This window comes from Sorex araneus, chromosome 3, assembly GCF_027595985.1.
Source record: "Sorex araneus isolate mSorAra2 chromosome 3, mSorAra2.pri, whole genome shotgun sequence".
In the NCBI taxonomy this organism is placed as follows: Eukaryota; Metazoa; Chordata; class Mammalia; order Eulipotyphla; family Soricidae; genus Sorex; species Sorex araneus.
Genome location: NC_073304.1, coordinates 101,685,680 through 101,699,846, shown reverse-complemented (window position 1 = coordinate 101,699,846; position 14,167 = coordinate 101,685,680). Strand labels below are relative to the sequence as shown.

General features: G+C 44.1%; 1 protein-coding gene across 1 annotated transcript in view; it reads left to right on the top strand.

Annotated features, from left to right (window-relative positions):
* Positions 1-14,167, top strand: part of THSD4 (thrombospondin type 1 domain containing 4) — a 627,447-nt gene that overhangs the window by 151,108 nt on the left and 462,172 nt on the right. Inside the window, 1 exon segment of the mRNA XM_055132044.1 lies at positions 4,694-4,796. Coding sequence (XP_054988019.1) covers positions 4,694-4,796 — 103 coding nt within the window.

Below are 14,167 nucleotides of genomic sequence, written 5' to 3'. Positions count from 1 at the left end.
CCTTGAGCTGCCTGCGCTTATTGGAGGAACAAGGCTCGTTGCCCTTGTCCATCTGCAGAGCTGCCCCACTAGCTGATGCCCAGTTCTAACCAGGGAGGGTGCGGGCAGCTGCCGTGCTGGGCTCTGTCTCTGCACTCTGACCCCTTTGGCAGGCAGCCTCGCTTTTCCAGGCTCCATTTCCCCATCGGTAACTGAAAGAGGCTCGACGGGATTCTCTTCTGCTCTCATACTGAGTGCCGTGAAATAATTGGAGTGAGGCTGAGGCTGGGGCGTGACTCTTAACCACTGCTGCACCTTCTGGTGCCAGACTGGCTGCCCCAGGATCACACCTGAGGCTGTGTGTGGAGCTCCTCTTTCCGAGCTCTTTCCCGCCCCTCCCCAGGTGAGGCCTAAGAACCTGCATTTTTAACAACCCCCTTAAAAGTTTTTTTTTGCGGCAAAAGGCGGTGGCTTCTCCCCAGCCACCCGACTGAGTCCATCCATGTCAAACTCTGGTTTGGGCTAGAGGGTTGCGAGAAGTGTCTTTATCCGAGACCTCCCTGCAGGCTTCTGGCATCCCCGAGAGCAGGCCTGTGCTGGGCTGCAGTAACCCCTGGAGACCGCTTGCTTGCCTGTCAGCCTCTGTGAGGGCACCTGCCCCCGCCTATGCAGCCCACCCAGACAGCCCTTTCCTGCCCCGTCCGTCCCGCCCCCCTGCTGGGTCGCCCCCTCCATATGGTCTGGCTCAGGCTGCAGCAGTGTGAGACCGCCCTGGGTGTTTGTGGCAGCAGCCTCCCCCCAGCCTGCCCCCCACCACTCCCCCCCTCCCCGCTTTATCAAGTGAGATGTTTTTGACTACACCTGTTTTCTTTCCTCTTCTTCCAGCAGACTTGGTATCTCTGACACATGCAATAGATTTCTTTATAAATCCTTAAGGACTTGGAACTATCTTATTAGTGATTTATTCCAGTGACTTCTCATATTCAGGGATTTAAATTTATGTAAGGGGTAAGATCCCTTTCCCTTCTGGTTATTAAAGTGTGTGTGCTTGTAAACACACACACACACACACACACACACATGCACCATATTTAACCATGGTGAGGCCTGAGAACCTTCATTTTTAACAACCCCCTAAACAGTTTTTTTTTTCAGCAATCATGGTGTGTTGCTAAGTGCTACGTTTTTTGTTTTTTTTTTTTATTTTTTTGCAAATTTAACTTTTTATTATGGATCATGGTTTACTAAAGAGTTACATATAGTTAACTTTTTAGTATTGTCTTATTAATCTATCTTATGTCTTCCTAGAATGACGACAGACATAAAAGGGTTATTAAATTAAATATCTGTTATATATTTTTTAATTAATTAATTAGTTTTTTAATAAGTGAATCACCGTGAGGGTACAGTTACAGATTTATACATTTTTGTGCTCATGTTTCCCTCATACAAAGTTCGAGAACCCATCCCTTCACTAGTGCCCATTCTCCACCACAGATAAACCCAGCATCCCTCCCACCCTCCCCAATCCCATCTTCCCCCACCCCATCCTGTCACTGTGGCAGGGTATTCCCTTTTGTTCTCTCTCTCTAATTAGGTGTTGTGGTTTGCAATAAAGATGTTGAGTGGCCATTGTGTTCAGTCTCTAGTCTACATTCAGCACACATCACCCTTCCCCCTCATGGCTTCCAACCACATTTTACTTGGTGTTCCCTTCTCTATCTGAGTTGCCCTCTCCCCAGAATGTGAGGCCAGTTTCCAAGTCATGGAGTCAACCTCCTGGTACTTATCTCTACTATTCTTGGGTGTTAGTCTCCTACTCTGTTATTCTATATTCCACAGATGAGGGCAATCTTTCTATGTCTGTCTCTCTCTTTCTGACTCATTTCACTTAGCATGATACTTTCCATGACGATCCACTTATATGCAAAGTTCATGACCTCATTTTTTCTAACAGCTGCATAGTATTCCATTGTATAGATGTGCCAAAGTTTCTTCAACCAGTCATCTGTTCTAGGCCACTCGGGTTTTTTCCAGATTCTGGCTATTGTAAACAGTGCTGCAATGAACATATAAGTCAGATGTCATTTCAACTATACTTTTTTGCTTCTCTGGGATATATTCCCAGCAGTGGTATTGCTGGGTCAAATGGGAGCTCAATTTCTAATTTTTTGAGAAGTGTCCATATTGTTTTCCAAAAGGGCTGAACAAGTCGGCATTCCCACCAGCAGTGTAGAAGGGTCCCTTTCTCCCCACATCCTCTCCAACAGCGGTTGCTTTTGTTCTTTTGGATGTATGCTAGTCTGTGGTGTGAGGTGGTATCTCATGGTTGTTTTGATCTGCATCTCCCTGATGAAAAAGTAGAACACTTTTTCATGTGCCTTTTGGCCATTCATATCTCTTCCTTGGGAAAGTTTCTGTTCATTTCTTCGCCCCATTTTCTGATGGGGTTGGATGTTTTCTTCTTGTAGAGTTCAACCAGTGCTTTATATACCCTTGATATCAACCCCTTATCTGATGGGTATTGTGTAAATATCCTTTCCCATTCTGTAGATTGTCTTTGTATTCTGGTTACTGTATCTTTTGCGGTGCAGAAGGGTGCTACGTTTTTAAAACTAGATCAGAGGTTCCCAAGCTGATTTGGCCTACTGCTCCCTTTTCAGGAAAACAAATCACTCAATGCCCCAAACAGAAAGTGCTGTCCTCGTTTTATCTGAGGGTACCCCTCTTCACCCTCCTTCCTTCCAGTGATGCCTGAAGGGCAATATCAACCACTTCGGCAACTTTGAGCTAGATCCTGCCTTTATCTGTAATATGAATGAGACTTTCTAATCTTAGTGTTTATCTCACACTTAAATAACCATTGTTATGTCATTCTTTGATCATTTAAAAAACAAACTGGAAAGAAAGAAACTAGTTAGGAAAGAAACAAACTAGAGGGTGCTAGAGATTTAAGGAGGTAAGTCTCATGTGGAAAAAGCACCTGGATAAATGATACCAAGCAACTTTCTGGGCCACATCCCAGACTTACTGAATAATCGTCCTTATGGGAGAGATCTAGAAATCTCTCTTTCCCAGGGGTTTCTAGGTGATTCTCTTGCATAATAACAGCTGGGAGCAACTGGTGGCAGGGAGGGCTAGAAGGAGGGGAGAGAATTTAGACCAGAATTTAGAAGAACTGGGTTGGGGAGAAAAAAATGACCTGGGTGGTTCCAGACTGCTTGGAGTTGCACTGAGTCTCTGCTCTCAATGGTTGTGTGCTTCTCTCTGCCTCAGTTGAGGCGTTTGTGAAACATCTGCAGAACTTTCATGGGGCCCTTATTGGTGGACAGATATTCTTCTACACACAGAAATGGCCACAACAAAACCAAATATGTGGAAATGACTTTTGAGGGAGGTAATCCAGTTTTCAGGAGCAGAGCTGCTGGTTAGTGATTTTCGAATGATAGTGTGCTAAGTTTTAAAACTAGATTTTTAAAACCTGGAAAGCTTGTAAAAAACCAGTGTCCTTTCAAGAGATTCTGATTTTGTACATGTGGGTGGCAGGAGCCCTGTAGCTGTGCCTCTAATGATCAGCACCTTTTCAGAGTTTCTGCTTTGGACGGGAGGTACGATTTAAAGTTAGAAGAGAGAGACACACAAACCAATCTTGGAACCAAGCCGCTCTTGGCACAAATGTGCCTGGTCTTTGTATTAGGCCTCCTTCGCTGGGTCACCCCAGATGGGAAAAGGTGTCGTCCCTCCGCCTTTTCCCCAGGAAGCCCAGCAGCTGCCATCTTCCAGAGCACATTAGAGAATCCAGGTACAGGCCAGCAGTGATGACATCTGCAGGGCCTTGCAGGATAGGGGAGGAGCTGGTCCTTTTCCTCCCGTGTCCCGACGGGACACGGGATGCCGCCCACAAATGCCCCCTTGCCCCCCAGCTACTTATTAAGCTCCTTTTTGTCATGATCACAGAGGCACACAAACGAATCTCGGAACTCAGCGGCTCTTGGCAGAAATCTCTCCAGACCTAATTATTAAAATTTTAGAATTCCAATTTTAGAATAGACATTTTAGAATAGATAATTCCAATTTTAGAATAGACATCATATGCTATTCATAACCAGCAATAAAAACCAAATTGTCTAATGTTGCCTTTTTGGCAGGTCTGAGTATTCGGGGAAAATTCCAAATAATAATGGTGGGACTGGTGTCGAAATATTGAATGTAATCAAAGTAGAAGAGAGTATCTGCCACACAGGTAGGGGTAGGGGTGGGATGGGGCGTATACTAGGGTTTTAGATGGTTGAAAGTGTGCATGCACTGGTGAAGGGATGGGTGTTTGATCATTATATGACCCAAACACTGGTGAAGGAATGGGTGTTTGATCATTATATGACCCAAACAACTGTTCCCACAGTGACTCAATAAATAAATTAAAAATTGAATTGAATATTGAACATTGAATACACCACAGGTAGCTTGCCAGACTCTGCTGTGCAGGTGAGATACTCTTGGTAGCTTGCTGGGCTCTCCAAGAGGGGTGGAGGAATCGAACCTGGGTCGGCTGCATGCAAGGCAAATGCCCTACCGCAAAAAAAAAAAAAAAGCCAAACCAGACATTTAAATAAATAAATAAATAATAAAATAAAGTTAGAGGAGTCTCCTGGGTGCTGGCCTGGGCTCTTAAAGTGTATGGCACTAACTGTATCTTTACTGTTCTCTTTATTAGCCCTGTCCAGAAAGCAGTAGAAGTATCCGGGAGGTTCAGTGTGCCTCATACAACAACAAACCATTCATGGGCCGGTTTTATGAATGGGAGCCATTTGCAGAAGGTAAGAGATCCAACTCTATTCACGCAAGTTATTTTGGTCTATTCTCCACTCTATTGCTTTCTAATTGATTCCAGAAAAATTGGGGTAATTTTGGCAAGGGTAGCTATAAGAGGACACAGTATGAGCCCAGGCAAAGGGAACTGATGTGCATCTTACTGCAAGGTAGTGGTATATTCAGGTGCCAACAGGCTCAGCAGTCTGATTGAGAAGGCATTGATAAAAATGAACAGCACCAGAGAGAGTGGGGTGATTATACAAAAGAGGGCGGAAAAATGGATTAGAGCAAAAGGTTCAAAACTAAGGTGTAAGCCGCAAAAGATACAGTGACCAGAACACAAAGACTATCTACAGAATGGGAAAGGATATTTACACAATACCCATCAGATAAAGGATTGATATCAATGGTATATAAGGCACTGGTTGAACTCTACAAGAAGAAAACATCCAACCCCATCAAAAAATGGGGTGAAGAAATGAACAGAAACTTTCCCAAGGAAGAGATACGAATGGCCAAAAGGCACATGAAAAAGTGCTCTACATCACTAATCATCAGGGAAATGCAGATCAAAACAACCATGAGATACCACCTCACACCACAGAGACTGGCCCACATCCAAAAGAACAAAAGCAACTACTGTTGGAGAGGATGTGGGGAGAAAGGGACCCTTCTACACTGCTGGTGGGAATGCTGACTGGTTCAGCCCTTTTGGAAAACAATATAGACGATTCTCAAAAAATTAGAAATTGAGCTCCCATTTGACCCAGCAATACCACTGCTGGGAATATATCCCAGAGAAGCAAAAAAGTATAGTTGAAATGACATCTGCACTTATATGTTCATTGCAGCACTGTTTACAATAGCCAGAATCTGGAAAAAACCTGAGTGGCCTAGAACAGATGACTGGTTGAAGAAACTTTGGCACATCTACACAATGGAATACTATGCAGCTGTTAGAAAAAAGGAGGTCATGAAATTTGCATATAAGCGGATCGTCATGGAAAGTATCATGCTAAGTGAAATGAGTCAGAAAGAGAGAGACAGACATAGGAAGATTGCACTCATCTGTGGAATATAGAATAACAGAGCAGGAGACTAACACCCAACAATAGTAGAAATAAGTACCAGGAGGTTGACTCCATGGCTTGGAGGCTGGCCTCACATTCTGGAGAGAGGGCAACGCAGAGAAGGGATCACCAAGTATAATGTGGTCGGAGGCCATGTGGGGGAAGGGTGATGTGGGCGGAATGCAGACTAGAGACTGAACACAGTGGCCACTCAACACCTTTATTGCAAACCACAACACCTAATTAGAGAGAGAGAACAAAAGAGAATACCCTGCCACAGTGGCAGGGTGGGGCACGGGGGTGGGGGGGAGATGGGATTAGGGAGGCTAGGAGGGATGCTGGGTTTACTGGTGGTAGAGAATGGGCACTGGTGAAGGGATGGGTTCTCAAACTTGGTATGAGGGAAACATGAGCACAAAATTGTATAAATCTATAACTGTACCCTCACGGTGATTCACTAATTAAAAATAAACAAATTAAAAAAAAACTAAGGTGTAAGGAGTGAGCAAGGCAAGGTGTATCCTGTCTCTGGCACTTAAAAGAACATGTCGGGGGGGGGTCAGGTTGACAACTGTATGACTTTCAGGTAGATATTTGGGAAGTGGGGGATGGGACTCCAGTGCTGTTTCCAAAGAGGAAACGTGGCAGGCAGGCATTCTGAGGGATCAAGCTGCCTGCATTTCTGAGTGATCTGATATTTGATAGAGCTTGTCGGTACTGCCTTCGAACTCTTGTGTCCCTTTTCTTTGTGGAAAACAACATGACTTGGGGACTGGGAAGTGTTAGAGTCTGAGATTTTCCTTTATCGTGAGCATAGCCTGCTCTTACATTTCCAGACTCTAGGAGAATACATTGCTGTTGTTCTCAGACAAGTGGGTGATGTTTTATCATGATGTTCTAGAAATTTAGTTGACCCAAGAATGGTTAGGTCGGAATTCTGTAGCTTATCTTGACACAGATTGTTCCAACCAGTATTATCTGTGCATGAATTTCTCTATCTGCAGATAAATAAATTTATGTCTCCATGGTCTTTGCATTTTTTATATCCACGTAGTAAAATGTCTAACATCTATGGTGTTTTGTACCACTATGTTGATGTAGATACTGATGGAAGATTCATTTTGCAAACAGAGCATGTAATTGTACCATATTGATAAAGACAGTACTGTAAATATATTTCCATTACTTGTAATTTTCTTAATAATATTTTCTTCTGCTCTAATTTACTTAATTGTCAGAATGCACTGCATCATTCACATGACACTCAAAATATGTGTTAAGCAGCTGTTAAAGAAGCTGTGTAAGGAAGGTTTCCAGCCAAGCCATTAGTAATTTTTTTCTGAGGCATCAAAAGTTATATGCAGGGTCAGGAGCACACCCAACCTTTATCCCCAGCACCTCATACCACCCAGCTCCATCAGACACTACCAGAGGTAGTGCTGATGGCCCCTGGCACTTTCAGGACCCATGCAACATCACATCACTGGGATCTAGCATGGAGTTGTCTGGCAGAGTGACTGAGGGTCAACAGGAGTGAACTCTGGGACCCGTACACCCTGTCTGGAAACCCTTGAATAGTTATATGCAAAACTTTAACTATCTTAGACAATGGTGTCTCTAAACCCTGAGTTTTTCTTTTGCTTTTGCTTTTTGGGTCACACCCAGTGGTGCTCAGGGGTTACTCCTGGCTCTGCACTCAGCAATTACTCCTGGAAGTGCGTGGGGGGACTGTATGGGATGCTGGGGATTGAACCTGGGTTGGCTGCCTACAAGGCAAACACCCTACCCGCTGTACTATCACCCTGGCCCCAAAACCCTGAGGTTTTCAAGGGTCACATTACTAAAATGTAGAAAGAAATAGTCTCTAGCTGAATGAGATCTGCTCACATGACATCCCCAAAAGTGGGAATGGTGTGACCATTGACAGATGTCTGGCAAGTGAGGCAGGCATCTAACCCATCTAAGTCTGCCAAGGCAGAAGTCTCTCGCCCACAGTGCTCATGAGAACCATAAAGGAACTCAGAATACTGATACCTAGATCCTGTATCCGGAGTTTGTGGTTGAACTGGTCTGAAATGTTGGCTGGCATCAGAATTTTTTTTAAAGCTTCTAAGGGATTCTTATAGGCAACTGAACCAAGGACTTGAGTCTCAGAGTATGATGGGTGTTCAGAAAAGGGGGTGTTCAAGCTACCGTGAAGGTCCAGATCACCGTGTTTCACAAGCCCCAGGACTTACACGGTGTCAGAGCAACTATTCCTGTTAGAGAATGCTGGGAAGTAACCCTGTCTTTCATCTGAGCCACACCCCGATTGATTGCTGGCTGTGGATAATAGCTGCTTTGGGGGGGTTGATTAACCAGGAGGTAACATGGATTCCTGCAGTGGGGCACTGTATACCTCATGCTCCCCTGGAGGCTGAAGCTGCGTGCTGGACCCTGTCAGCTCAGTGAGGTAGGCATCTGCCAGAGCTCTTAACCAGGACCCTGGTCCCACCAGCCCAGGGTAGACTTGGCTGTAGTATCAAGAACTCTATGCCTGCTGTGAAGAACCTTTCTGCTAAGGTCTTCACAAATTAGAGTCCCTGCAGAGGCCTGCTAACCTCTGGTTTCTGTGTGGGTCTACCTGCTTTGCCTTGATTTGTGTTGGACTCGATGCATGAGACCAGAGGAACTTATTTCTTAATTTATTTTGGAAAGTTTCAAAATTATAGGAACCAGATAGTACAGTGGTTTCCATCTCTGGCACCTCACATGCCCCCCCAAGTAGTGCTAGTAGTTACCCCTGAGCACAGAACCAGAAGGAAGCCCTGAGCACTTCTGGTTGTGGCCTCAAACCTCACCTCAGTTCCTGTGAACTAAGGGCATTTCAAACATATGTAAATGTAGAGAGGATATAATAGCATACTCTTCTGACACCATCACTGAAAGCCAGCAGTTCTCAGCTCAGGGTCCTCCTACCCTCCTTTCCACACCCAGGCTGTGGCAAGCTATTTGAACTCACATGACAGGGCACTTATTTATTTTCTTTTATGTCTTTTTGACATATTAATTAGAACCCTTGGTTTTAACTGACAGAAATTCAACTCTAATACGTTTGAACATGAAAAATTGTTTTGTAAATCGTACTACTGGGAATTCCAAGAGGTCGACTGAGCTTGAGAAATAACTGCATTCTAGGGAGTCAAGAAATCCCAACCCACCTTTTCTGGTCTTTATCTTCAGGTTCTGTTTATTTTTCACTCAGTCAGGCTGGCAACTTATCTGACTTTTTAGCTTACAAAGTGAGAGAGGGGTTGGGGAGATAGTACAGCTAATAGAGCATTTACTTGCATGCGACTGACTAGGGTTTGATCCTTAGTACTACAGACGGTTCTGTGAGTCCTGCCAGGAATGATTCCTGAGTGCAGAACCAGGAGTAAACCCTAAGTAATGCCAAGTGTGGCCCCCAAAACAAAACAAACAAACAAAAGAAACCAAGTGGGAGAGTCTTCCTCTGAGGGGAGCTGTGGGCTGTATTCTTGTCCTGTGACCCCCATCCCCAAACTACCACTGAAATCTCATCCTTGCTACCTGTGAATGTGGTCCACCTTGAAAATAGGATCTTTGCAGATGAAGTTCAGAGGTGCATGAAGAGATCATACTGCGGAGGGGGGGAAGTTGTGGGTGGGCTGGGAAGCCAGTGAGGACCCCTTTCTATAAATAAGAACGGAGCAGGGGCACCCTGGGGAGACACAGACACAGAAAGATAGGGCCAGTTGGCGTTCTGCAAGACCCAAAGCGAGATTTGAATGCCATATCTTCTTTTGCGAGAAGACACTAGGGCATGGGGGCAAAGGTGTGGAAAGATTCTCTCCAGACACTCAGAGAGAAGGCATACTCTTCTGAAACCAAACCTCACCTAGATTAAGGATTTTTGGCCTGGGTGTGAGAGAATGAATAAATGTTGTCATTTCAAACCACCCACTTTGATGTAATATGATCTGCAGCTGGAGAACCATCACCCCCCCACCTGAGCTCTCTCAGTCCAGACAAATCAGTGTCATCTTGTTGGGTCACAGCCCCATCCCTGAACCTGGATTGGGGACCCAGGAAAACTTGGGCACTCGGGTCATATGATCCATGAAGCACAGGTGGCGGAGTAGGGATTCAGACAAGGCCCCGAAGTAGTTTCTTCTCCTAAGATCATTATCTGTTTCCTAGCACAGGCCCTTCTACAATTCTTCATGGACCAATTAAAATCCCAGCGTCTATGCAACATAAAGGAAATGACTTGGCAGGACACAGAAAGGCCACAGATTAGAGAAATCCGTGATTTTCTACAGTGTCACATTCTGAGAAAATCCAGCATTCTTTCCAAATAGTTCCTGACATCAGTCTGTCCCATGTGCGGGAGAGAAGGTAGAGAAGGTGCCATTGGAAGCTGGGCTTGTGTTCCCCGTGGCTTTGGTTAAAGGGTTCTTTTTGCTGCTCTGATTGCCTTCTTGATTTTTGTCCTTCTTCCTCTTAAATGACTCCCAGGCTGCCGGGTGGGAGGGAGACACAGCTAATGTTTCTGCACGGCGTTCATACTTTATGGCTGGAGATTGCATTGGGCTCTGCGCTTTGTTTGGATGTCGGCTGCTATTCACATGTGCCTACTTAGGGAAACAGCTGCGCTCATTCCATCCAATGCCACATAGGATAGTAAAAGCAGAGTCCATCCTCTGATAAACACATTAATTTCTGCCTCATGGTTCATTGTAGGCTTTTAATCACATTTCCTGTCAGTGATGTCCAATCCATACTTAGCTAATGCCCCTAGGAATTTTTCTTGTAGCTACAGACCTAACATTGTCAAGATGATGGGAAGTAGATTTAGGGGCCCATCATCTCATTTACCCAGGACAGCGATGGTTTATGCCTATCTTCCCAGGCCCTTTCACTCTTAAAAATCACTCTGGACAATAAATTATCTAGTCAGTCTAGCTAGAGGAGGATACTTTCATAGGAAAACTGCTGTTTAGATGCCGACATTGAGGGCAATTGTGTCTGTTTTCATGGTAGGTTATTGCAGTGCTAGGGGTTAGAGGTTTGCTGGGTCACTGTGGACAGGATAGTTATAGCTTTCACTCTTCATCCATAGGTTTTGGGACAATTTTGTGTTTGGATGACTGAGGTGCACCGTGTAGCCCTAACAACTGAACTAAATAGAATAAGCCAGTAGATTTCATGAAAGGATACACTGGATCCAGAGATACTTGGATTCTGGATTACTTGTTATGATGCAGTAACAAAGAAACCCAGATCCCAACAGCTTAACAGGACAAGGAGGGTCTCGTGCTCCTGTTACTTAGACAATGTAGAATATGCTCCACTCATTTGGGACTCAGGGTGGACAAAGTGCTTCTCAACTTATTCTTCCATTGAGACAAGGAAGAGGAAAACTAATAGATTGAGCATGGGTTTCTAGAGCCTCTGCTCTCATCTCACTAGCCAAAGCACATCGTGTGGCACACTTCTCTTCAAGGGCATCAGGGAGTTTCCGTAGTGGATGTCCAAAGGAGGAGAAATGGAGTGTCTGGGACTAGCTCTAGTGGTTATTAACCCAAGCAGGGAGCTTTAATGAAATTCCCTGAGTGTCTTTCCCGTAAGCCCAGGTGGCTTTGTTTTTTACTGGATTGATCAGAATAATAATAAATTTTTGCTCCATGGAATACTAAAGGTGCCATCTAGGCCCTACTAGTCATGGGGCTAGGAGCCACTGTGATCACTTTCTTCTGCTTGATTAAGCTCTGAGAGGTAGGGATGGAGTGTTGGCACTTAGGTACTCAGGTGTGTTGCTACTGCTTTCGCCACTCAGTACTGTGTGCTGCAGAGATGCCACTTTGGAGTTGGGACATGGTGATCAGATAAAAATATTAATGGTGCGATAAAAATGTAGGAAAAGGGGCCGGAGTGATAGCACATCGGGTAGGGCGTTCGCCTTGCACGCGGCCGACCCGGGTTCGATCCCCGGCATCCCATATGGTCCCCCAAGCACCGCCAGGAGTAATTCCTGAGTGCAAAGCCAGGAGTAACCACTGAGCATTGCTGGGTGTGACCCAAAAAGCAAAAAAAAAATGTAGGAAAAGAGGGATAAAGGCTTAGGACCAAAGGCTGGTGGACCTGGAATCAGGGAGCTTATGGTTTGATAAAGCAGCATCTCTCCTAGTACATGGATCTCTTGCTCCTCTCCCAGCTGAGAAGGCCTTAGGAAAATGGAAAGAATACCCAGGGGTGCTTCCCACAAGATTATCTCTGAGCTCTCTGATTCCTACACAGGAATATCTGGCAAGATTGGACATATTGGCTTAGTGTGTCAGTATACCATTGTGAGGACGAGGCAAAATTCTGAAGATAACCTTGTTGTGAAAAACTGAAAAAATGATGGCTTTGGTTTTCAGACAGTTGGAATTTGAATGCATGATAGCAAGATGCTCAATAGGAACTAGGGATGAGGGATTCTGAAGTTTAGGGTAGTGGAACTAAATTTCAAGTCATTGACCTTTACATGATAACAAAAAGTCACTCACCCTGACCTTTGAGAGTGTGTTTTCAGGAGCACAGGATCAAGGTTGGAGCTTTGCAGTTTGCTTGTACTGATGAGACAAGGGAAAGAGGGCCACCCATTAAATGAGTCTGAGAAGAAGAGATGCAAGGAACCCTAGTGCTTTATATCATCTCTTATATGAATAAGGTCTATTACATCTAGACATCTTATATGAATAAGGTCTATTACATCAAGATTCTTGACACATCAATAAGGTTCAAATGAGATAGAAATCACTTGTCACTACTGAGTAGCTACTACAATGGCACAGTTCTCGGTGCTAACTCACAACAGCCTTGTGAGGTGGTACTATCATTAACCTTTTAATTTTAATTCTCTATTAAGCGATAGAGAATATTTTAGTAGTTCATGTAAGGTCAGCCAGCTGTTCAGTGATAGCTCTAGCTTCAAGTACAATATCTTGACAATGGAATTTCTACATTCAATGTATGTAGAAGGCAGGAGAAGGCTTCCAAGGAGAAGCGGTCAAAGCAGATAATGCGAAGGGAGAAAATAAAACCAGAGTGGGATGTTGGGTGCAATAGTAGAAAGAGAAGAAATAATATAGTTTGCTCTTAAAAACATATTTCCAGAGAACAGGCATATTGAGGGGGGTTGGTTGGGTGGTTTGTTTACAGAAGAGAAAATTTGACTACACTGGTGCAGAAACAAGGACGTTTAGATTGAGAGAACAAAACTTACAGAGAGTTGAAAGGGTTCATAAAATATTATCATGAACTCCCAGATTCTAAAAGCAAAAAGGAAAAATAGACAATTTTCTCCTCCTGGAGAAAGTATGTTAATACTTTTCCATGAGCTGTTATAAGAGAGCTTCTTCACTATTCAATAAAAGAAGGAATACAGTCCTACGTCCATAAAAGATATTTCTTCACAGCCTGTCCCCCTAGGGGAGCCCCTAACTGGAAGTGACCAGTATCCACCAGCAGGATATTAAATCTCCAGCTCTGATGTATTGTTAGCAGTGAAGCAGCCCAACAATCACACAGCTCTCTATTGATATACAACCTAGTGATTCTCAGGAACAAAAAAAGCCAGATGAGAGTGTATCCTGTCTGCTTCCATGTATGTGCAGCTTCAGAACAGGACAGATTGGACCATGGCAATGGAAATCAGAATGGTCCACAGGAATAGCTGGGAAGAAGCCTGATGGAACTTTCTAGAGGGAGGTAATACCCTGTGTTCTGATTGGCATGGTTGTTACAGAAGTTTGAACACTTGCCAGAATTTACCAGATTACACATTTATGTACTTTATTTTATAATAATTGTATATTGAGAAGGCCATTGTTCTCTTTCATCTTCTCTATTACTGTCTCTTTAATTCCTAAAAGTGACATTTAGAGCAGTGTAAGAAATTTTGCCACTGGGGCTTGAACGATAGTACAGTGGGTAGGGCATTTGACTTGCATGTGGCCAACTCAGGTTCCGTGCCTGGCATCCCATATGGTCCCCCAAGCACCACCAGGAGGAATTCCTAGGCATTGCTGAGTGTGACTCTAAGAACCAAAAAAGAAGAAAAATTTCACCACTATTTTATGGAATAGTAGAACTATTCCAGCACTAATCAATCATTCGGTTTTATTTTACTTTATTTTACTGACCATGGAGGACCAAGAGCGTTGTAAAGAGTCTAATGTGTTGAGCATCATTTTCAGAATCATTTGGAATCATGGGGCTTTGATGGATCTAGAAATCCTCAGAGGTCAGGATCTGAAGAG